Consider the following 26,823-nt stretch of genomic DNA (forward strand, 5'->3'; position numbering starts at 1 on the left):
TTAGGTTCGATAGCAGTTGGCATTACACATGAGAACAGTGAGGACCAGGAGTGTGAGGGACCAGGAGTGTGAGGACCAGGAGTGTGAGGGACCAGGAGTGTGAGGGACCAGAAGTGTGAGGGACCAGGAGTGTGAGGGACCAGAAGTGTGAGGGACCTGGAGTGTGAGGGACCAGGAATGTGAGGGACCAGGAGTGTAAGGACCAGGAGTGTGAGGACCAGGAGTGTGAGGACCAGGAGTGTGAGGACCAGGAGTGTGAGGGACCAGGAGTGTGAGGGACCAGGAGTGTGAGGACCAGAAGTGTGAGGGACCTGGAGTGTGAGGGACCAGGAGTGTGAGGACCAGGAGTGTGAGGGACCAGGAGTGTGAGGACCAGGAGTGTGAGGGACCAGGAGTGTGAGGGACCAGAAGTGTGAGGGACCAGGAGTGTGAGGGACCAGAAGTGTGAGGGACCTGGAGTGTGAGGGACCAGGAATGTGAGGGACCAGGAGTGTGAGGACCAGGAGTGTGAGGACCAGGAGTGTGAGGACCAGGAGTGTGAGGACCAGGAGTGTGAGGGACCAGGAGTGTGAGGGACCAGGAGTGTGAGGACCAGAAGTGTGAGGGACCTGGAGTGTGAGGGACCAGGAGTGTGAGGACCAGGAGTGTGAGGGACCAGGAGTGTGAGGGACCAGAAGTGTGAGGGACCTGGAGTGTGAGGGACCAGGAGTGTGAGGACCAGGAGTGTGAGGGACCAGGAGTGTGAGGGACCAGGAGTGTGAGGGACCAGGAGTGTGAGGACCAGGAGTGTGAGGGACCAGGAGTGTGAGGGACCTGGAGTGTGAGGGACCTGGAGTGTGAGGGACCAGGAGTGTGAGGGACCAGAAGTGTGAGGGACCAGGAGTGTGAGGGACCAGGAGTGTGAGGGACCAGGAGTGTGAGGGACCAGGAGTGTGAGGGACCAGGAGTGTGAGGGACCAGAAGTGTGAGGGACCTGGAGTGTGAGGGACCAGGAGTGTGAGGACCAGGAGTGTGAGGGACCAGGAGTGTGAGGGACCAGGAGTGTGAGGGACCAGGAGTGTGAGGGACCAGGAGTGTGAGGGACCAGGAGTGTGAGGACCAGGAGTGTGAGGGACCAGAAGTGTGAGGGACCAGGAGTGTGAGGACCAGGAGTGTGAGGGGCCAGGAGTGTGAGGGACCAGGAGTGTGAGGGACCAGGAGTGTGAGGGACCAGAAGTGTGAGGGACCAGGAGTGTGAGGACCAGGAGTGTGAGGACCAGGAGTGTGAGGGACCAGGAGTGTGAGGGACCAGAAGTGTGAGGGACCAGGAGTGTGAGATGAGCACTCAGGAAAAGACTGGAGAACAGTCAGCAGACATGTAGAGCAGCAGGCAGGAGTTATCTTGAGATGATGATTTCGGGGCTTAGTGTCCCCGCGGCCCGGTCCTCGACCAGGCCTCCAGGGGTGACAACACCCACGCACGCCCCCGTCCCTATACACCAGGGGAGAAACCAAAGCAGCCCAGTACAGATGAGCAGTATTAGTCATTGACACAAATGCAGATAGATTTACAAATAAAGGGGAAGAGTTACAGGAAGGTATGACAAAGGAGCAACCACACATTATTGAAATAACCGAAACGAAACTAACAAATCCTTACTGGTTCAAGTATACACTAGAGCTCTCAGGTAGTGAAATTATCAGAGGAATATGATCAGCAAGAATACATACCAGGAATAGCAACATTTGGGGACATGAAGGTTGTGATAGCGGTGATTTACAATCCTCCTCCCTCACATAACAACAGAAGGCCTAGGGAGCATTATGATAAATACTGTGACTTTGCTAAAGGTAATATAAAAAACCAGCTACGCCATACCCATTGGTATAGAGCGCATAATAAATAAACAAATATTATTATAATAACATGGTTACTAGTCTAGATGGCGTCTCTTGTTGGAGAGGACTCTAGGGCGGCTGAGTGGACAGCGCTCGGGATTCGTAGTCCTAAGGGTCCGGGTTCGATCCCCGGTGGAGGCGGAAACAAATGGGCAGAGCTTCTTTCACCCCTGATGCCCCCTGTTCACCTAGCAGTAAATAGGTACCTGGGAGTTAGACAGCTGCTACGGGCTGCTTCCTGGGGATGTGTAACAAAAAGGAGGCCTGGTCGAGGACCGGGCCGTGGGGACGCTAAGCCCCGAAATCCTCTCAAGATAACCTCAAGAAGGGCCACCAGTCACCAAGACGCCCTCCAACAACAAGGAATGTATTGTGTTGACCCAGATATCATCGCTCTCGCAGCCCTCTCGTGCCTCTGCTGCTCAAAGGCAGCGTCCTCACCGCCACTCATGATATTAAGTTTGGGTTCTTGGTAACGTCTAACTAACGGTTAGGGTGGTGCGCCCTTCACAAACTCTTGCGTCAACACATGCTATAACAAAATATTCATACAGTTGCGTTTTAACTACATCCACCCACTGGAAGTACACATGGTACTAGATGTACACATGGCTACTTGCCCCGCTCCTGTGCCAGGTAAGTGGACTTACCCGGCACAGGAGCCAGGTAGGTAGTGGACTTACTTCAGTCCACAACTACAGTAGTCCACTACTTAATTCTCTGAAAAATAGAGAATGCTAAACGCGTTTTCGGCTAAAATCGCCTTCATCAGAGCATTTTAGAATGAAGAAAGGCACGTGGTAGGCAGACCTTATACCCGCCAGGGCAGGTCACCTCACCATCCAGAACATGAAAATAAAGGCCTATTGACCTATATACAAGTAAAAAAATGGGGGAGGTGAAACATACGGCTAAGAGGGGGACGGAAAAATGGGTTAAATAGATGTTATATTGTATTGAAGTGCTATATTGAAGCTTATATAGGGACCTAATTTGTACATGCCAGGGCTTATATTAAGGCTGCTGTTACATTGTTTGATCAGAGCTGACTCAATCACATTTCCTTCAACGAAACCCTTACTTTTAACAATACATTTGGCCCCTCTGAAGTCGATAGAATGATCACATAAACTGGAATGTAAATACAATGGACTGGAGTGTTGGGCTGTATGAATAGCATATGAATGTTGTTTTAACGTGAAGAAATAGATTTACTAGTGGTGGTGGGGGTGGTGGTCCTAGTAGTTGATGCTCTCCACTACCAGTGGTGGGGGTGGTGGTCCTAGTAGTTGATGCTCTCCACTACCAGTGGTGGGGGTGGTGGTCCTAGTAGTTGATGCTCTCCACTACCAGTGGTGGGGGTGGTCGTCCTAGTAGTTGATGCTCTCTACTACCAGCAGTAGCGGGGGTGGTCGTCCTAGTAGGTGACATGGTCGTCGTAGTAGTTGATGCTCTCCACTACCAGCTTGTCGTGGAACTTGACGTGCTTGACAGAGTCGTCGAGGCCTCGCGGAAGGTCGCTGGGCGCCGTCTCACTCAGTAGCTTCGACATCTGTAAGTAGAAACCTTCCGTGCAGCATTAAACAGGTGCGAAGAGCAGCTGCATAATAACATGAGTTCAGAATTACTGTCATTCACTACAATTAAAATCTAATGCTAAAATTTCCCGTTAATAGGTACAGGCTGTCCAGGTCCTTCTAGCCAATGATTGACTACTATCCGGAATTAAATACACAACAGTCCACAAATTTCCTGGTATCTATTTACTGCTAATGTGAACAGATACTGGGTATTAGTAAACGTTCCCAAACGTTTCGCCCTGCTCAGGAATCAAACGAATCAGCTGTGGGTTGATAAGAGTTAACTCCTGCGCTACAGCATAGATTTTCCGGAGAGGCCTCAGGAACTTGGAGAGAAGTAGTCCCCCTTGGTCTGGTGTTGAGCTTGAGACCTGTCAACCTCTGGAGGGTTATTAAGGCCACCACAATAGCCTACTGACCAATCAACAAGTCTGGTGTTGAAGGCACAACTTTCGTTGACTATAATCTTTGATGGCCGCTCTCCCTCGAAACATTAACCAGAGGTGTCCATAACAGTGACCAGTGTATTTACTTCTAAATACACTGGTAACTGGTAAGATGTAGATGTAAATACAGGTACATCTAGTTAGTTTAGTTCATTTAGTATGCACCCCATACCCATCTTGTGGGCGTCTTAGTACAAGTATTTACAACACATTGTTTGACTCATCTTGGTGGCTAATTACATTAGTGAACAGGGCTGGAAACTGTATAAGACTCAGTAAAAGTGGTTACACCTGCTATCCAAAGTGACTGGACTAATAAATGAAGGTTGAAAGCATCAAATCATTCACAACGAAAATGCTCAAAGGGTATATGAAGTTCCAGCTCCTGGGCTCTACATGTGACAATATATACATATACATTTATACATGGTATCACTTACTTGAATATTTCTTTCTAAAAATTTTAGAAACTCAAAGTCGTGGTCATCGTCGCCAAAAGGATTGAGTAGGGCAGCAGCCACATTGAGCCAGCCCAGGTAGAAGAAGAGCTGGAGGAGGGCGAAGAGGGGCACGTAGTAGTCGACCAGCTGGTCAGAGTAGCCCTTGGTGGGGTCCAGGAACTGCTCCCCCAGCAGGGAGAACGCGAAGTATATGTACACCGCTACGGTCACCACCTGCAAGAATAATCACCATTTAACAAAGGAGGCCTGGTGGAGGACCGGGTCGCTGGGACACTAAGCCCCGAAATCATCTCAAGATAACCTGAAGATAACTTGTAATGATCTTGATTATATTGGCTCTCTATATGCAGATAGATTTGTACTATTTGTGTCAGAAGGTAAACAGAGTGCATAAGAATTTTAAACGTATTTGTTTTAGTAGTTTTTAGGTATATCACACTAGCAGGGATATGTTAGTGGGAGTGAATGCAGGTCTACATTGTTTTTCTTCTTCCATAAACGTGGTCAGACATTTACAGTGTTAACCAGCATATATACATTTTTTTCTGTCCTCCATGGACAGGGTGAGAGATCTGCTAAACATATAATTCAGTGACTTATTGAACAATCAACCACAGAAGGTGATTGTATGCTTTTAAAATGCTAAGCTAACCTACAAACATAAATACACAGATTTACGTCTGTCCTACATAAACAGTGTTCGAGGTGTCTTTTTACAGTGTCATTAATGTGCGTTTACAAAGGAGAAATGCAATTCTGACCAGCTTTTATATACCACGTATATAAATACACAAACATACATATACTGTATACACATATACCTACACATAGATCATACCTGACACCTGATATCGGTGTCACTCTACATTTTGCTATCTCCTTCAAATACTGAATTTGCTTGTTGAATGTTATCTTAGAATATATCCACACTCCAAGATACTGATATTGTGTAACCCATTGATGATTAATATCTTGAATGCGCAAGTGCCTATCCGGAGTATTGCCATCAGTTCTCATTGCCTTTCATTTCTGTGCACACATTCTTAGCTCCTAAAATGCTGCATCTAGATGTTATTAGATGAAACGTCCTTCGCGCGTTATCCAAAAGACTTATTATTACCATAGCTTAGCGTTTTTACTCCTACTGCAAATGTTACGGTAATTTTGTATTTTGTTTTAATTATATGGGGAAAACACCAAGCCATTACGACTTCGGACCGAAACATCGTCGTCTCTTCAAATTCTAGTGTGTGGTTTGGTTAATACTTCTGGTATTCATTTGATTAATGTTCGCATTTCGGTTTGATGTTAGGCTTAAGGCCAATTACCCTCTGGAGGACATTTATAAGGACACCTCAATAGTTTACAACCAGCAGGTATACTTTAGTCCTGAACATAGTACAGAGCTAAAGTAAACTCAGTGTATGTAATACCGAGAAATGAGGTACGCCCCTCGGTGTAAATATCCGTAAAAATGTTTAATAAGCTATGTAAATATCCAGGTCCAACGTACTCGTCCACATTAGAGCGAGTAATTTGTGGCATTATACAGTATAAATTTAAATATCTATACACACAATTTATACTGCCATCGTGTAAATGATTATTATTTAGGTTGTGAGTCTGTAAATGATTACTATTTAGGTTGTGAGTCTGTAAATGATTATTATTTAGGTTGTGAGTCTGTAAATGATTATTATTTAGGTTGGGAGTCTGTAAATGATTATTATTTAGGTTGGGAGTCTGTAAATGATTATTATTTAGGTTGGGAGTCTGTAAATGATTATTATTTAGAGTGTTATATAATGGCTTTAGGCATTGTATGTACTAGCTCTATCTATAAATCCATCAATGTTTGTATCTCACCTTGTATGTATGTATGTATGTATGTATGTATGTATGTATGTATGTATGTATGTATGTATGTATGTATGTATGTATGTATGTATGTAGGTATGTATGTATGTATGTATGTATGTATGTATGTATGTATGTATGTATGTATGTATGTATGTATGTATGTATGTATGTATGTATGTATGTATGTATGTATGTATGTATGTATGTATGTATGTATGTATGTATGTATGTATGTATGTATGTATGTATGTATGTATGTATGTATGTAGGTATGTATGTACTTTACCTGAATAAACATTTGATGTGAGTGCGAGTCTCACCTGGGTATAGACAAGAGGAATGTTGTTGCCATAGTAACCGAGCAGACTGCCGCACTTGAGCCTAATACTGAGGACTTCGTCTATGAGAGCTCTTAGAGCCACGTCGCAAGTGATGAGTCCCTCGTGTCGGGCTCGCTGTAGAGTCTTACACGCCCACATTATGGGCACCCAGGCCTTGTGCTGGTCCGTCTGCTCCTCTAGTTTGTTTAGTATATGTAACTCGTGCTCTGTGATGTAGCCTGTAATAGAAAATGAAGAAGTATTTTGTTGATGCACCTATAACTGTTATATTTTATTTCGTGCCTGTGAAATACACCAAATAACAGCCTTCCCACGATCGTCGTCGCCCCTAAATCAACAACACCAAATAACAGTGAAAATTGATTGAGTTGGAAATGGATTTTTAGTTTATTGTGGATTTATATGTTTTAAAATCAAGAAAATAAGGATCACGGGCGATTGGACAATTGTCTGGGCGTCTATCAGTCAGTTATTGTTGGGGTGTTAGGGTGTGTTAGATGTTATGGAGCCATGTACCTTCACGTCTGAAATCGTAGATGGTTCTAAGCCTTTCCTTGACGACGGGGGAGATGGTGGCGAAGGTGATGGCGATGCTCAGGTTGACATAGCGGAGGAGAGTGACTCTCACTCTCCGAGCTTCTCTATTCTGAAAGATAAAACCATTTTTAAGTAACATGGTTTACTGCAACGAAAAGCTGCCATCTCAGCTTTTCGATGAGCTGAGATGCTCAGTTTTTCGATGAGCTGAATGCTCAGTTTTTCGATGAGCTGAGATGCTCAGTTTTTCGATGAGCTGAGATGCTCAGTTTTTCGATGAGCTGAGATGCTCAGCTCATCGCATCTCAGCATAAGATGCTGAGATGCGTCATTGTTGTTTGTTGTTTAAGATTCGCTACTCAGAACGATAAGTTCCAGTAGCACGGGCTATGGTGAGCCCGTAAACAGAGATGCGTCAAGAAAACGGTCTATTTAAAGTGATCTCTCCTAACTTACCAGAGGACCCAAAAACAGAAAACGGGACAGCACGTCACTTTCGCCAGCCGCTTCCATTTTCTAGTACGACAAGTACTGGCCTTGTGTAACGCCTACGGCCGAAATGCGACGTTCTTTGTAAGAGGTTAAGTTGCGTGATAACAAGACCACTACTAGACTCGTGGATGGTTATGAAGTCACACTAATTAAAACGTCGTAACTCTTGTACCACTTCAAGATAATTAGCCTATCTTAGACGTCATTATAGTATACTAGATCGTACCAGGGCTTGACCCAGCGGCGCGACCTTTATGAACGCCAGGAACGAGAACTTCAGCCCGTTCATACCATGCTGGCGAGGCTAGGCGGTGGGGGTCTCGTTTTGGGGGCCCTGTGGTCTTTGTTGCCAGCGAGACCTGCATTATGTCTTCAAGGTCCTCACACGTAGGGTGTTGATTGATGTCTTGGCCTGATCACAGACCTCACCTGAGCAGGTGACGTCGTGGCCAGACCAGAGACCTCACCTGAGCAGCTGACGTCGTGACCAGACAAGAGACCTCATCTGAGCAGGTGACGTCGTGACCAGACCAGAGACCTCACCTGAGCACGTGACGTCGTGGCCGGGTCACTGACCTCACCTGAGCAGGTGACGCCGTGGTCAGTGTTATGCGACACGGTAAAGTTAACAGGAGCACTACTGAAACTGCTAAATTAGTAGTACACAAAAAACCACTCGTGCATAAATTTGTGGATATTGTATGCACGTCGACTGTCGAATTCCCGTGACAAAGAAGATGTAATATTAACCCTCATGGCTCGTGGTGTTATACGATGCTTCAATTATTCAGTTGCTACCTGCCCTCGCGAGTGTCCGCGCGAGCTACTTAATACAGCTGCCGCCGCAGACCATATGCAGCACAACGCAAGTGCACCGCGGGTGACCGGAATATGTTCGCTAGGGTGAGAAAGTCAAATATGAACTCAGCAATGTCACCTTCCACAGCGGGAACGAATACCCTAAACTTGCTGAGGCCATGATGGGGAACGGAGACATAATGGAACTGCGCTTAGATAAAAATTAACAAATAACCCAACCCACACGTACGAAATGAAATAGAGGTGACAACTTGAGAATGGTCCAGGACCGAAACGTCGTCGTCCCTTCACTTTCTAGTGTGTGGTCTGGTCAACATACTTCAGTCACGTTACTGTGACTCATCGCCTGCATAGAGGTGACAACGTTTCGGTCCATCTGGGACCCATTATCAGGCTGTGATATTTTAGTCCCGTTATTGTGTGGTCGATCATAAGCAGTCGCTGGACTGTCCAGACTCGAAATCATGTTCTTTGTGAAGCCAACGACGACTTGCCCAAGACAACCTGACATAGAGGACCTTAGAAAATCACAAATCATATTACCCTGAGTAAACAAAGTTAATGCTAAATTGATAATGTATATACAATATATAACTAAACGTGACTTTTCCAAGAAATAAACTCAAATAATTGCAAATAATTTTCATTATAGAGGAAGATCACCTTTAACCCCTTGTTGTGTGGTGAGCTCGGGTGTGTCTGTACACCCTCCAGCTCTCCGCCACACCAAGAGTTAAGTGTGACATTCCACTATAAAGAAAATGATTTGCCTGGCTTTTGGAGTTCCAGCCCCGCTCCTGTGCCAGGTAAGTCCACTACGGGCTCACCATAGCCCGTGCTACTTGGAACTTTTGTTCCGAGTAGCTGAATCTAAAAACAACAACAACAACTGGCTTTTGCTGGCGCAGGGTGCAGTCGCACCTCCACAGATCTCCAGTATCAGTTCTTGATACTGGTAATGGCTCCAAAGGGCCACCACCTACGGGCTATTCATGCCCGTGCCACCTTTTAGCTGGCTTAATCTTCATCAATCAATCAATCTGGCTTTTGCTCGCGAGAGCAGCCCGTTCTCGCGAGCGTTCACAACTACACGGGACCCCAAGATTCTGTGGACCATTCAGGGGTGGTCCTACCCATACCATTACACCTTGGGTGTACACAAAATTAATCGAATTGAATTATTATTGTGTGTATCATATTAGTGTTGCATGAGAACACACTGACCATGCCAGGGACGTAGGTGGCGGCGAGGATGGCGGCGGCGTCGGGCCAGGGCACCGTGCGGTAGATGTCCCACCAGCGGCCCACCACCAGACCCACGTAGAAGCCCAGCACGAAGGACACCGGGATCACGTCTCGGTAGTGGGTGAAGTGCAGCACAATCTTCTCAAATATTCTGTAATATACAAGTACATTGAGAGGTGAAGGAACGTAATATGCGGGCCTGAGGGGCGCTCTAAGCAACAACTTGTTGGACCAAGCTCTCACAGGTCAAGCGGTTTATTAGCATTGACCCAAATGAATTCAGTTCATCGTTTTCCTGTAAATCATGAAACTGTGCGGGTAAACGGCGGGGGTACCTTTAAGATTCTATGGATAAACATCACAAGTCAAGCCCGGCTCGGGCCTGAGGGGCGCTATAAGCAACAGCTTGTTGGACCAAGCTCTCACAAGTCAAGCCTGGCCTCGGGCTGAGCTTGGGGAGTAGAAGAACTCCAAGAACCCCAGCAAGCAGTTATCAAGCAGGTATTTAATATGATGTTATTAAGAAGATACAACTTTTATGTCCTCTCATTACCATCAACTCATTTACAACGAAGTCAAGGAGTGAAATTATATTCTGTTTTGTATTCTTACATTTTTTTACTTTAAAAGTTCCAACCAGCAAGAAGGCATTATATGTAATGTAAAGATTCACTAATTCAAGAAATTTTCGACAGGATGGTGGTAAATGTATTGGGCAGCAGACATTGGTCTCGTCCCACACACTGTGGGTTGCAACTGACAGGGACCACCAGTCAGTGTTAGATCATAGTAACTGTGATCTACAGTAGACAAGGGCTACAAGCTAACGATAGATCATAGTAACTGTGATCCACAATAGCCAAGAGACTGCCCAACCAGTCACTGCCTTACTTGCGTTCCTTCTCAGGAAGAGCGAAGCGGTAGATGAAGGAGATGGTGAAGTAGAAGATGAGGTAGACAAGTATATCTTGCCACACCGTCTTATATACGCTCCCTCGCCACCTGAAGATACAAGAAGACACTGACAAAAATAACATCAACTATATTAATATTATAAATTGTCATCCACACCTCCGTGGAAATAAACATTCTATTCACCTTTCCTTATTAAGACCACTCAATAGCTCGGTCGATAGACCTTTGGGCTCACACCTTTCGGGTCCAGAGTTCGAGATTCCTACAGCCCAGGTGAATGGAGTATATTAATCACACACAGAGATCACACTAACGTGATGCATCAAATGAACAAATCCACAAGGGCCGTGACGAGGATTCGAACCTGCGTCCGGGAGCATCGATTAAGGTAGTGTCTGGGATGCTCCCGGACGCAGGTTCGAATCCTCGTCACGGCCCTTGTGGATTTGTTCATGAGTATATTAATATTCATTATTCCAAAAATAAATTATATATATATAATAGTACTCATTTATTTATTATTTATTTGTATAAAATACTTAAAATGTTACAGTATTTACATAAACTACATGGGGTGCCAGGCGGTTCCCCGATCGAGCCCAAAAGATTGCGTTATCTAAAACTTTGTATGTCAATATCTGAATTGTGAATATTATAAGCCGGTAAATATCAAAAGAAAGCGCCAAGCCAGGAACAGTATAATGACACTATATGGACTCCAGCTCTTATCCACTGACTTCATGGGGGTCGTCATGGAAGCCGAATCCTCGTAAAGATGAGCAATGGCTTCGACCCCGACCCGACTATGACAGTCCCCCCACCCCCACCAGTCACCCTGTAAAGTTGGATGAGGCTAGGCCACCCATCTGGCCTTTAACAAAAGTTCTTTTATAGACAGATATATTACATTATTCAACAAACCTGAGATAAAGAGCTTGGCTAAAGAAACCAAGTTCTTTAGCTTCGTCTGTCACAGAACATTAAAGAAGTCCAAGATATCATTTAAGATGCGACAAGAAGCTACCTTGAAGTGTCCAGCTCACCTGATAAGGAGCTTGAAGGAGCCACAGCCGCCCTGACTCGCGACTTCATCAGTATACTGCACAGTCATCACTGCGGCCGCCTGTGGTGACACTACTCTCCTGCAGATCCACTAGAGTCTCTCACGAGGGTTGGAGTAGTTCCAGACGGCTGAACTGGTTCATTACGGTTCGAGTCCTCGGAACGACAGGAGTGGTCCAGAAGGGATGCACCGGTTCATCACGGGTGGGGAGGTTCACAACACTTGGCTCATTATCACTTGACCGGTCTACGGGCTCACCATAGCCCGTGCTACTTGGAACTTTTTGTTCCAGGTAGCGAATCTTAAACAACAACTTGACCGCATTAGAATGGCTGCAGGGAATCGAAGCGCGTGAAGTTGTGGTCACCCAGGCGGCAATGATGGCATGGAGGCTCCACTCTCACACTTCTCATTCCTAAAGAAAGGTAAAGCAATTCAGTTTCTTTCTTTAGTATGCACCCCATACCCATCCTGTGGGCGGTGGAGGAAAGGGTTACATAGGTACATAATCGGTTAAGGAATTGAACCCTATACTTCGCTTAGCTAAGCAAGTAACACTCTTTTGAAGCTAGTTACAAAATTGTTAATGTTATATATATATATATATATATATATATATATATATATATATATATATATATATATATATATATATATATATATATATATAATCAGTTACACAAATACACATCAATAATCTTTTTATATCACAAGTGATTCAACAAGAGGCTCACAACAGTCACTAACTGTTAGATGCAACATTTGGTAGTCACTATACAAGGCACTTTACATCTATAGCGAATCACGGGCCAAATTCAGGAAGCAGTTACGCAAGTACTTACGAACGTGTACATCTTTCCTCAGACCTTCTGACCTTCGTCAGAAGCAGAGGAAACCAGTCCTCCACGACTACGGTTTACACTGGCGATATTATTGTGACCTCTCGCATGGGGGTCATGTTTTTATTTATTTTATTTTTTATTTATTTATATATACATGAGTTACATTCTTGTGCAGCCATTAGCACGCATAGCGTTTCGGGCAGGTCCTTTATCCTATTTTTCACACACACACATCCCCTAGGAAGCAGCCCGTAGCAGCTGTCTAACTCCCAGGTACTTATTTACTGCTAGGCGAACAGGGGCATCAGAGTGAAAGAAACTATGTCCATTTGTTTCCGCCTCCGCCGAGGATCGAACCCGGACCCTTAGGACTACGAACAACAAGGGCTGTCCACTCAGCCGTCAGGGCCCCTATGTCAGAAAGATCTGCAGGAAGGAGGATAGAAATAGCCTAAGCTACTCTATCCCTTTGAGATGTATTTCTTTCTTGTCTCAATAAACATACTTGACCTTGAACTTGCAGGAAGTACACATAGCAGTACGGCACTAAATAAACTGCCTAACCTATACAGGACATTGTGTAGCGGAACACAAATATCAAGTATAATAAAAGAGCAGTCATTAATGTCAGCAAGAGGAACACTGAAGGCAGCGACCGTAGCAAACAAAGGTAGAAAGGTCATGTGATTTAATGTGAACACATTTACATGCCAGTCTGAGGTTGACCAGGTTAGACCAACTTAAGACTGACTTGTGTTTTGAGTAACCTTCAGTGACCCAACTTGGGGGTCACCGCTATCACTTGCAGTTCATCGTTTTGAATAACCCGTTTGCCCACTGGCTAGGAGAAAGGGATAAATAATAATCAAAAGGCACCAAGCTGAGGAGACTAAGTAGCATTATCAGTGTCGCTGGATATTCAAAAGGAGCTAAATATCGCTGAGGATGCCAATACGAGAACAAAAGCACATAAGGCGAGCGATATCAAAGGTATCAGATTCACCAACGATTTTGTCGAAGGACAAATGACTTCGAGGGACATTAGGCAAGCAATACACACGATCGTCCTGAAAATTGGTATATTCTATAATGCACGACTGTGAGTGGGACAACGCAGTTTGGACACTAAGGAGCAAGGCGGCGTTCCGTTTAATATCCGTGAGTTAAGCGTGGATGGCCAATACGTAGCCTAGCCATAGCCGTTTCCCACCGTTTACTACGATGAAGGGAAAGGCCAAAGGGAATAGGTTACTTTTTAAGAGTGCGCAGTTTGTAACTTGTAAATTTGGATCAACGACCCGGCCAACGGTCTCGGATTGAGGAATGGCTAGGAGAAAGAGTAAGCCAGGCGCCGTGTAATCAAGAACAGAACGAATAACGTACGTAAAACATTCTTAACTCTTCGTGCCCCGGTCTTAGACGACGCCCTGGGATTACTCTCAATCTATTTATTCTTGATTTTCCTGTCATCAGATATTTGATTTGTTTGTTGAATTTCATCTTAGAATTTATCGAGAATCCAAGATATTGAAAATGTTTAACCCGCTGAAGGATAATGTCTTGAAGGCATAGGTGCCTGCTCGGAGTGTTGTCAATGATGTTCACTTGACTGGATTTCTGATGTGACGATGTTTATGTAAAAATAAGTGATGTGAAGGATTGTAATATGTTATTACAAGCCAGGTGTCAGCATGCAAGGTGTGAGCTAAAGGTTTCGCTAAGGTGAGCTCCCTACCTCATACATGTGTTCCCACACCTCATACATGTGTTCCCACACCTCATACATGTGTTCCCACACCTCATACATGTGTTCCCACCTCATACATGTGTTCCCACACCTCATACATGTGTTCCTCACCTCATACATGTGTTCCCACACCTCATACATGTGTTCCCACCTCATACATGTGTTCCCACACCTCATACATGTGTTCCTCACCTCATACATGTGTTCCCACACCTCATACATGTGTTCCTCACCTCATACATGTGTTCCCACACCTCATACATGTGTTCCTCACCTCATACATGTGTTCCCACACCTCATACATGTGTTCCTCACCTCATACATGTGTTCCCACACGTCATACATGTGTTCCTCACCTCATACATGTGTTCCCACACCTCATACATGTGTTCCCACCTCATACATGTGTTCCCACACCTCATACATGTGTTCCTCACCTCATACATGTGTTCCCACACCTCATACATGTGTTCCCACACCTCATACATGTGTTCCTCACCTCATACATGTGTTCCTCACCTCTTCATACATGTGTTACCCATAGCCCGTGCTACTTGCCCCGCTCCTGTGCCAGGTAAGTCCACTACGGGCTCACCATAGCCCGTGCTACTTGCCCCGCTCCTGTGCCAGCTAAGTCCACTACGGGTTCACCATAGCCCGTGCTACTTGCAACTTTTGGTTCCCAGTAGCTGCCTAAAACAGCAGCAGCTGTAAGGGTGCCCCGCGCCCCACAGTGTAGCCAAGGCGCCGCTACACACCGTGTACAAGCACATATGTACATTTGCAATTAAGATAAACATGTAATTTGGATAATTAAGTAGTTGTAACTCTGACCCCATGTTTACTGTAATGACCAGTGGGAATAATGACTATTATCATTAATGGTGCACAAGGAGGAAGCACTCATGATGAATGTCACAATTATATTTGTATATGAATTGTATTCCAGCACAATGATGATTATAAATAATAATAATTTTTTTCAGCGATATTGCTGCGCGGGCCCTGAGCCTCTGGCTGGCCCACTGGGCGGGCCCTGAGCCTCTGGCTGGCCCACTGGGCGGGCCCTGAGCCTCTGGCTGGCCCACTGGGCGGGCCCTGAGCCTCTGGCTGGCCCGCTAAATGTTACTCATTTCTATCTTAGATGGAAGCCAACCTGTATGTTGGCTTCATTAACGTCACGTCCAATGTATTTAACAATTTCTACTGCGTTGTTAAATTTCAGTAGCTGGTAATAATGATGATAATGCTACGGGAATAGGCCCTGAAAATACTTCGAACCAGTGACATACAATTTTCTTTCTGGTATGAACAATGGCTCGTTATCGAGTCATTTCTCAGTAGAAAATATTAAGTTAATACCTTCAGCGGCAAGGCAGTCAACATTGTATCTTCATCCTTACGGGACACGGGAACCCACTTCCAGTCGGCACTTCATTTAGAAGGAAGTTGAAAAATTAACTCTTCAAAGTTCATCTTACAGTTTTATTATGACCTGATGCTAAGAGATGCGTTTTGCATTATCTTATATATCAACCCATCCACCTGGTTAGATAGTACCTATTGTGATGATGATCGTCAAGAGTCACTAATTCGTACGTTCTTAGCTTTTAGGAGGAGGTAGAAATAGCCTAAGCTACTCTATCCCTTTGAGATGTATTTCTTTCTTGTCTCAATAAAAATACTTGAACTTAGCTTTTAGATAGTAGTATACTGACTAGTAAGGAATTCTTACAAAAAATGAGGCTGAAAACACAAACTAAAATATTCCTGGGCCTAGAATAACACACGCACTATATAATATGTACTATATTATGCCTCAGATATCGTGTATTAGGCCTAAGAAGGTTAGGTTAGGTTAGTGTAAGTCAAACATAAAGTAAGTTGTGTTAGTCAAAGCAACACAAGTAAAAAATAGTTTTCCGGTTTGTCCTATACCTGTCCCGAATAACCTTATGTCTGTCCCGCACCCCAGACTATTTCCCCTGCAAAGTTTGAGGCCCCAAGTGCCTGGCCTCCAACTTTGGACAGAGATACAGGCAGACATTTTCTTATAGTATAGATCCCTTATCTCTTATAGTATAAATCCCTTACCTCATATAGTATAGATTCCTTTTCTCTTACAGTATAAATCCCTTATCTCTTCTATTCTTTATTCCGTATCTCTTATGCATCTAGTTCTGAATGTAAGATCAAAATTTATCAGGAAAAATATAAGATCAAAATTGATCTTACATTATTCTGAATGCAAGATCAAAATTGATCTTACATTCAGAATAATGTAAGAATTCCACAATTCTTACATTTTGGAATTACTTAATAGTAAGAATTGTGGATATAAGCAGCATCACAAAGTATAGTATAGTCATGCTACTTATTTCCACCTTCTATATATCATATATATCAAACCTATTTTTTACCAACAATATTTGTTTATATAATTTATTTCTCAGTATAATATATAAATTTTCAAAACCTTTAACAGAAAAATGTATTTTAGTTAACCAGTAATATCAAATAAGCCAAAAACTTGCAGGAATTTTAATCCTTATTCAGTTTTAGTTAATTTTGAAGGCATGACCTATCTAAAGTTCACTAAATAAATACGAAGTACTTATTTTTTTTAATTCGCCTTCATGAGTGAATATTAGAAATGGTCCAGCAAGTCTTAAGAGGAGTGTCTTAACTCTTAAGAGGAGTGTTGGCAATTGTTTCAAATGAGATATAATTCACTGTCTCCGGGGGACAGTAAGCCAGCGTGTATGTATATACATTAGGCTTTTATCCCCCCCCCCCTCAGGGTCGAATTACTGACCCAACCCAGGATACAACCCTACAACAAGCTGACTTAACCCCTGAGTACCTACTCACTGCTAGGTGAACAGCGGCATTAGGTGACAGGAAACGTGCCCAACCATTTCTGTCCCGCCCGGGATTCGAACCCGGAATTATTGATTGTGCTTCGAGAACGAACCCGTCTGTACTTCTCTGGCTCTAGTGTATGTGTATATTTGACAAAATATACAAAATGTATACTCACTACTTCGATTTCCTACATACTTGTCCCTTCGTATCGTTGAAAATATGCGAAAATAAAATATAATATGAAAATAAAAAATAAATAAATTATAAAAATCATCACATCACTGGTGACCAATATATCGTACAGAAACTTCAGCAATTCAATCATCTTGCAAATGAATTACTGATAACACAATAGCATTCAGAACACTTCTTTAAAGTGCTAAATATGATATATACAAATGTACATGTGAAAGCAAGATCTAAATTGCTGCAAATAACTGTACAAAAGTGAAGCTCTATTTTGGGACACCCAAATGTAACTAGCACAAGCTGTGTGGGAACAAGAATTATAATGAAATAATAATAATGCCACAAAGTTATGGAACTTATTTTGGCAAAAGGATGATTAGCAAACAAAAATCCCAGTCACTTCAATGATTCAAAGGTCCTGCAACTGAATGGCCAATCATAAAGGTCCTGCAACTGAATGGCCAATCATAAAGGTCCTGCAACTGAATGGCCAATCATAAAGGTCCTGCAACTGAATGGCCAATCATACAAAATGTTATTCGATGAACTTATACTGTTCATCATCGCTACAGAACGCCTATCCCTGAACATTTATAACCAATAGATAATACAGTTCAACAGAGTGTTCATTGCCACTATATAATGCACACTTGCAAAATGTCAAATTTAATTACATGACATCTGTTATCATAGGATGTGCTAAAGGACATCAATTATATGATATCTAGTACCCAGAGCCATTACCAGTACATAATGTCTAATGCCTTTATAGGATATCCAAAACCACTACAACATATCCAATACCACCACACAACACCCAATACCACCACACAACATACAATACCACCACACAACACACAATACCACCACACAACACATCCAATACCACCACACAACACTCAATACCACCACACAACACCCAATACCACCACACAACATACAATACCACCACACAACACACAATACCACCACACAACACATCCAATACCACCACACAACACTCAATACCACCACACAACACTCAATACCACCACACAACATACAATACCACCACACAACACACAATACCACCACACAACACACAATACCACCACACAACACACAATACCACCACACAACACACAATACCATCACACAACACACAATACCACCACACAACACACAATACCACCACACAACACTCAATACCACCACACAACACACAATACCATCACACAACACACAATACCACCACACAACATACAATACCACCACACAACACACAATACCACCACACAACACATCCAATACCACCACACAACACTCAATACCACCACACAACACACAATACCACCACACAACACATCCAATACCACCACACAACACTCAATACCACCACACAACACCCAATACCACCACACAACACATCCAATACCACCACACAACACACAATACCACCACACAACATACAATACCACCACACAACACTCAATACCACCACACAACACCCAATACCACCACACAACACATCCAATACCACCACACAACACACAATACCACCACACAACATACAATTACCACCACACAACAACCAATACCACCACACAACACCCAATACCACCACACAACACATCCAATACCACCACACAACACACAATACCACCACACAACATACAATACCACCACACAACAACCAATACCACCACACAACACACAATACCACCACACAACACATCCAATACCACCACACAACACACAATACCACCACACAACACCCAATACCACCACACAACACCCAATACCACCACACAACACACAATACCACCACACAACAACCAATACCACCACACAACACCCAATACCACCACACAACACATCCAATACCACCACACAACACACAATACCACCACACAACACCCAATACCACCACACAACACCCAATACCACCACACAACACACAATACCACCACACAACACCCAATACCACCACACAACATACAATACCACCACACAACACACAATACCACCACACAACATACAATACCACCACACAACACCCAATACCACCACACAACACACAATACCACCACACAACACACAATACCACCACACAACATACAATACCACCACACAACACCCAATACCACCACACAACATACAATACCACCACACAACACACAATACCACCACACAACACACAATACCACCACACAACATACAATACCACCACACAACACCCAATACCACCACACAACATACAATACCACCACACAACATACAATACCACCACACAACAACCAATACCACCACACAACACACAATACCACCACACAACACAATACCACCACACAACATATGGAAGACTTACTGGAAGTGAACTTTCAGTCGTTAATACTCACAGCTCATATAATTACTTGGAGGGACACTGTTAGACCTTTGTGACGGCTTAATTGGACTTAAACCTGCTTGTTGGACTTGCACTTGCTTGTTAAGACTTTCACCTGCTTGTTAAGACTTGCACCTGCTTGTTAAGACTTGCACCTGCTTGTTAAGACTTGCACCTGCTTGGTTGGGCTGTCTCTCGCCACTCATATTATGCTCTCTGGTGCCACCTATATTATACCACCTGGCATCACGACTGTCAACACGTCACAGGTATAATGAACCAGGTGTTAAAGTGAACCAGTGCTAAAGTGCTCGGGGCATGTGGCGCCAGGAGCCACACGAGCCACTTACACACTTTAATGCCGTTAACACAACTGAAGAATTGGCCATGTGGCCGGCAGCGCCGTCACCGCCGCCTAGCGGTCGACGCGCCAACTACCTCCGCCAACGGTCACGGCCACGTGGTGACCTTCAAACTGGTGACACCAAATCAAACTCTTATTATCTCTAAATACAATGTTTTTGAAGCATTGTATTAAATACATTATTGTATTAAATACAATAATTTTCCTCCGTGGTCTGTCACTGTCACATTTTTAATCACGTGTTTATTTTTCGTGATTTACACACACACACACAGTGTCTAATGTCAATTGAGACGGTACAGCCAACAGATAACATTTGGGTCAACATTTGTTTATCATTTGATCAACATTTTAAATATTTGTTTATCACTCAATTTGCTGTTCTAATATATTTGGAAATCAATTTTTTTTCGGAGGGGGTGGGGGGGAAGATAATGAGATAATGAACAGAGATTATGAAACTGATGTATTACCGATGTTCATACACCGAACCTCCATTTATAGCCTAATTACAAAAGGTTTCTAGTTTTCAATAGGCTTACACTACTCCTACAAACATAGAATATAAATTACAAATAGGTTTCTAATTTTTAATAGGCCTACACTGCACCTACAGATGTAGAATATAAATTACAAATAGGTTGATAGTTTTCAATAGACCTACACTATTACAATATATTCTTAGGAGTGTGTTGTTGATCTTCATGGTTCCTTCAGTTTAAATTAAAAGTATATGATTTACACTTCCAATTTGCTTATCTTTATTAAATAATATACAGTATAGATGTCATATATATACACGCCTATCCATAAAAAAAGAATGAATTGACCAGAACACACACTAGAAAGTGAAGGGACGACGACGTTTCGGTCCGTCCTTGGCCATTCTCACAATCGACTTGAGAATGGTCCAGGACGGACCGAAACGTCGTCGTCCCTTCACTTTCTAGTGTGTGGTCTGGTCAACATATTTCAGCCACATTATTGTGACTCATCGCCTGCAATATTGAATTCTTAATTTTCCTGCATTTAATGTCAATATTAAACATTAAAACCCTTATTAAATCCACTCCAATGCTTGGTCCACATAATGCTTCAAGAGTGTCTTTAATCCAGTTTACAAGAACTTACTTTTTGCGTAAAAAATAAAATATATGCTGTTGTTGTTTTAGATTCAGCTACTCGGAACAAAAAGTTACAAAGTAGCACGGACTATGGTGAACCCGTAAAATAAATGCGAATTATTCTCAATTTCAGTACATTGATCACACCTATTGTTGTCTCTAATGCCTAACATCAACAACCTATCATTACCAACGTCAAGAAAATATCGTACAAAAAATGCCCTTACCCTGACAAACCAGAGGACCCAAAACAAAAGACAGGACAGTATGTCAATTTCGCGAGCCGCTTTCATTTTCTAGTACGACGATTTTTGGCCTTAGGCAATTGATTCTGAGCAACTATAATTTCCTTTTATATAGTTTTCAAAGTTTTACTCTGTACAATCTATCCTTATCCTAAACTCCTTCCCAGGACCAAATTCATTATAGACAAGAATATGAAGCAATTTAGGTGGCGTTGTGGAACGTACTAGGTATGCATATCCAGCTACTGGATCAAACTACCCGTGAGAAGACCACATGAATCTACAGTATTGAGCGTGAAACCTCTTACCGCATATTTGAAGAGTAATGCACTGAATAATATCTCAATGTCTACAGTCTACCCCAGGTAGCCTCTTGCATCATATTACAGAGATAATACATGCCTTCACCACGATTATTAGCCACGTTGGTCTGTGTAATTTCCACTCGGGTACATAAATATAAATGAATATGTCTATGTCACGCTTTCGAACGCCCTTGGTGTATAAGTAATTTGCATTTACAACGATTTTAATACTGTTCTGAGTCAACAGAGTGGCACGGAGCTGATTTAATCAAGAGGTTTACGGATCTTGGGTTCTGATTGGACATGATCGTTCACCTTAAGCCAATATGTAACTCTGGTCAAGTTTAGCTAGTGTTATTTACAATTTATCATATTGACCCTCATCACAATCGACTTGAGAATGGTCCAGGACGGACCGAAACGTCGTCGTCCCTTCACCTTCTAGTGTGTGGTCTGGTCAACATACTTCAGCCACGTTATTGTGTCTCATCGCCTGCAATTTATCATAGTTTTAGCGTCAAAATACCAGTTATAAGACAGGTGCATTGTCCCTCTGTGGACTATTTTTATTGGACTCTACTTTTCTCTTTGGCACAGAATTTACATTGTCTTCTGATTGATTGATGAAGATTAAGCCAAGAATGAGGTAGAACGGGCATGAATACCCCGTAAATTGTCCTCTGTGGACCAGGTATTTTTATTGTCTCTCGGTGAAGTGCTTGTCTGTTTTGTCTTCCTTCTTTATTGAGTATCTGTGGCTGTTTTTTTGACATTATCAGTACGACTAGATGTTAGCAGATGTCCTAACACCCGCGGAGCTACCCAAACCTGACTCATTCGGTAATTACTGCAAAACGTTTTTAATTTCTTCGTGAAAATTTTACATTTGATCTGGCAGTAGTTCCTGTATTTTACTGAAAGGTTAGAAAGTCGTGGCACTCTTGGTCATTATGTTTTCTGATTGTCTATGGAACCCAGTATTTTTTCTTTATTTAATAAAATACAATGTAAATCATATATACATAAATTTACAAGGCAATACTACATTACATATACAGTAGTATAATTCTCTGTAAACAAGTGTTTAACATTATCACAGAGCATGAACTTTAAACTCCCTAAATGTAATACTTATTTTTCTTTTAATGATTTAAAATTTTAGAGATTATATTTACATTAATTTACAGAGAAAATTATTACATTTATATATATTTTATATAATTCTCAGTAAACAAACTTTCCATATCATCACCGAGCATGAGCCGTAAACCCCAAATGTTATGTATTTCAATAATCTAAATAAACACTTCTCTCCGCACGTGGTGTTGATGTTCTATGTATTCTACATAGTATTCAGAGTGCATGTATTAATAATAAACAGGTCAAAGTCACGTGATATTCCCCACAAAAAACACTGATCTGAGTAATATTTTCAGATCAGGAAGACCGAGTTGGCCAATAACATCCAAATTCCATGCTATGCGAAGATCAATAATATCTGCAAGTTTTGTTGTTCGCATTGCTATATATAACAATAAATGTGCCAATGCCATAATCATTTGATATATTCTCGTTCCACGCTGTAACCAGCGATAAATCTCCTGGTAGCCTAGTATGGCCAGGGGTAATCGATGCTGTTTACTTCCTGAAGGAACTAGTTTAAGATGATCTATGAACATTCAATGTCTTAGACATTTTCTTATTGTCCATTATGCTAAAACACTTTCTCTTAAATCCAAACCTCGCGATATAAATGATGAAAGAAATAAAAGAAAGTCAGAAAATATAGTCAGGAAAGAAATTGACTATATTTGACTTCAGCAGTCGTATGTTCATTTAAATTGCAAATGTGTGACTTTGTGTATAAAAATACATATATACACTTCCGCTGGACTCGGGCCTTTCAGTACGGCTATTCAATGAATAAAAATTTAGCACATCAACGCTTATGTAAGTCTGTTGTATTTCCAATATACTGGTAATGAGGGAGGTGTGTCTTACAACAGTGGGGTCCCCTGTTGCTAACAATGAGGGGATAACAACAGTAGGGTCACCTATTGCTAGCAGTGAAGTGAGAGTATCTCCAACGGTGTGGTCAACTGTTTTTCTCTATGAAAAACATCTATGCGCTGAGCAACACGCCTGTGCTCAACGCAATATGCCTGTGCTCAACACAATATGCCTGTGCTCAACGCAATAGGCCTGTGCTCAACGCAATATGCCTGTGCTCAACGCAATATGCCTGTGCTCAACGCAATATGCCTGTGCTCAACGCAACACCCCTGTGTTCTGTGCAACATGCCTGTTCTCAGCTTATTCTCAGCAACAATGCAGTACTATCTCAAATAATTGCAACAGTTATGCTCTATTGATTATTTTCCCAGGCTCAGTCTCTTTAGTTCTAACTTACAATGCGAGCTCATTATTCCTGTTTCACTCTTTCTCTCTCTTTCTCAATTCTGTCCCTCTCATTTTCTCTACTTTATCACGCTCTTAGACATTCACGCAATGTATGAAAACAGTACCTTGTAAACGTCACAAAATATACGTAAAAGAAACATCTACAGACTTTGAACTTTTGAACAATTGAAAATACGCATATCCATGTGTCATACGATCTCCCATGCCAAAAAAAAGCTGCGTATCTTAGGATCTTCCAATAAAATTTTGCCTAGTTTTGACTCGTCTATTATATACCTACCTCGTACTCTACCCTATATACTAAGCTCGTACTCTACCCTATATACTAAGCTCGTACTCTACCCTATATACTAAGCTCGTACTCTACCCTATAACTTAGGTCTGACCCTATTCTATATAATTAGCTCTGACTCTACTCTGTCAATATCTATTTTTTTACCGTAATGAGGCGAGACAGTCAGGTGGTAGACGAGGTACAGAAGGCAGACTGCGTCACGTCTCATTCACTGTCAGGGGGAGACTGACCCATTAAGTCATGCAGGTCGGTCTCTCTAGGTCCGGGAGCTGTAGTTTAATGTCGTTAATTATACAAAAACACGCATCTTACGTTAGTTAGATCAATACTGTGGCTGACGTTTTTATGCTAAGTATGACCCAGTCGCCAGAGGAATGCGCGCCAAATTAATATCATATAAACGAATGTAAACATTATTAAATATACAAATAATTTTTTTACATATAAATATAAAGTACTTGATAATTAACTACATTTTTTAAGCCAAATATAATAATAATAGTGAATTAAATGTAAGGCAATTTAGGTGCAACTTTTGAATAGTTTTATAACTATCGAGGAATGCTGGTTTGTTGATTATTTTATTCTGAAAATAACCATTAAATAATTATACATATAAAATGTATTTGTGGGTATGGCATCAATATGGGGCACACACAACGGAGAATTTTTTAAAAAATTAACTGGTTTATGGGCTATTCATTCCCGTGCCATCTCTTGGGTGGCTTAATCTTTATCAATAAGCTGGCACCCAATGTTCAAAAGTATCCCTTGGCCACTTTGTGAGTAACACAGGTTTACCTCGGCTCCCTGGTTGGCAACAGGTTTCTCATAGGCCCTTGGTGAGTAACAGGTTTACCTCAGCCCCTTGTGACAAAGGAACAGGTTTACCTCAGCTCCTTGTTACAAATGAACAGGTTTACCTCACCCCCTTGTGACAAATGCATAGGTTTAACTCAGCCCCTTGTGAAAAGTAACAGAGGTTTACCTCCGCCCCTTTACCTCAGCCCCTTGTGAAAAAGGAACAGGTTTACCTCAGCCCCTTGTGACAAATGAAGAGGTATACCTTAGCCCCTTTTGACAAAGGAACAGGTTTACCTCAACCCCTTGTGACAAAGGAAAAGAGGTTTACCTCAACCCCTTGTGACAAAGGAACAGAGGTTTACCTCACCCCCTTGTGACAAAGGAAAAGAGGTTTACCTCAGCCCCTTGTGACAAAGGAACAGGTTTACCTCACCCCTTTGTAACAAAGGAACAGAGGTGTACCTCACCTTGTGACAAAGGAACAGGTGTACCTCACCCCCTTGTGACAAAGGAACCAAGATACATTCAGCATGACATGATAAAAACGTCAAGGATAATTCAATAATAAATGACCTGGGCAAACAGAGTATAAGGTGCGAGACTCACAATAAAGCCTCATGCAAGAATGTTAAAACGCGGAGGTGGACGAGGCTAATTATATCCTGCTATAAGACACGGAGGTGGACGAGGCTAATTATATCCTGCTATAAGACACGGAGGTGGACGAGGCTAATTATATCCTGCTATAAGACACGGAGGTGGACGAGGCTAATTATATCTTGCTATAAGACACGGAGGTGGACGAGGCTAATTATATCCTGCTATAAGACACGGAGGTGGACGAGGCTAATTATATCTTGCTATAAGACACGGAGGTGGACGAGGCTAATTATATCCTGCTATAAGACACGGAGGTGGACGAGGCAAATTATATCTTGCTATAAGACACGGAGGTGGACGAGGCTAATTATATCTTGCTATAAGACACGGAGGTGGACGAGGCTAATTATATCCTGCTATAAGACACGGAGGTGGACGAGGCTTATTATATCCTGCTATAAGACACGGAGGTGGACGAGGCTTAATTATTGCTTGCTAAAACACGGCAGTCAAGACTTGTTATAGACTAAAACACTTTGACCAAACAACACACTAGAAATTGAAGAGACGACGACGTTCCGGTCACTTCTGGACCATTCTCAAGTCGATTGTGATATTTTCTCAATATCAATCGACTTGAGAATGGTCCAGGACGGACCGAAGCGTCGTCGTCTCTTCAATTTCTAGTGTGTAGTTTGGTCAACATTTTTCAGTAGACTTCATTTGTTAAAACACGGTGGGCGAGGCTTATAATACCTTGCTAAAACTGGCCTATGTCATTCAGATACCACCCATGTGTCACCATGAAAAGTTGGGTGAGTCTAGCTTTAATCGTCTGGACAGATAAACAGAGAAGGGGAAGGGAGGGAGTGGATTGTCTGCTCCACAGGACTCGAGGATAACTAGGATAAAGACGTCTTAAGATCATCTTCACTGCTGGTCTCTCCCATTACCACATCCAACAAGTGATGTGGACCATTAAGAACCTGTAACTACCATTACCACATCCACCAAGTGATG

At 42.5% G+C, this 26,823-nt stretch overlaps 2 protein-coding genes across 3 annotated transcripts; both read right to left on the reverse strand.

The window, feature by feature from the left end:
* Window positions 1–1,527, reverse strand: LOC138351407 (DNA-directed RNA polymerase II subunit RPB1-like). The gene has a single exon (XM_069303225.1). It carries the CDS (start codon window positions 1,525–1,527, stop codon window positions 1–3), a length of 1,527 nt encoding a protein of 508 aa, XP_069159326.1.
* Window positions 1,116–26,343, reverse strand: LOC123763212 (bestrophin-2). 2 transcript variants are annotated; one of them, XM_045750262.2, is made up of 8 exons: window positions 24,544–26,343; window positions 11,618–12,052; window positions 10,551–10,661; window positions 9,639–9,810; window positions 7,083–7,212; window positions 6,546–6,784; window positions 4,345–4,578; window positions 1,116–3,430 (listed from the first exon to the last, which is right to left on the reverse strand). In XM_045750262.2, the coding sequence occupies exons 2-8, from the start codon at window positions 11,683–11,685 to the stop codon at window positions 3,296–3,298; spliced, it is 1,089 nt and encodes a 362-aa protein (XP_045606218.1). In that variant the 5' UTR covers window positions 11,686–12,052; window positions 24,544–26,343; the 3' UTR covers window positions 1,116–3,295. The 2 variants fall into 2 exon arrangements, with proteins under 2 accessions (XP_045606218.1, XP_069159126.1); XM_069303025.1 differs by lacking the exon at window positions 24,544–26,343 and adding an exon at window positions 19,659–20,003.
* Window positions 26,344–26,823: the final 480 nt, after the last annotated feature.

This window comes from Procambarus clarkii, chromosome 49 (assembly GCF_040958095.1).
Source record: "Procambarus clarkii isolate CNS0578487 chromosome 49, FALCON_Pclarkii_2.0, whole genome shotgun sequence".
In the NCBI taxonomy this organism is placed as follows: domain Eukaryota; kingdom Metazoa; phylum Arthropoda; class Malacostraca; order Decapoda; family Cambaridae; genus Procambarus; species Procambarus clarkii.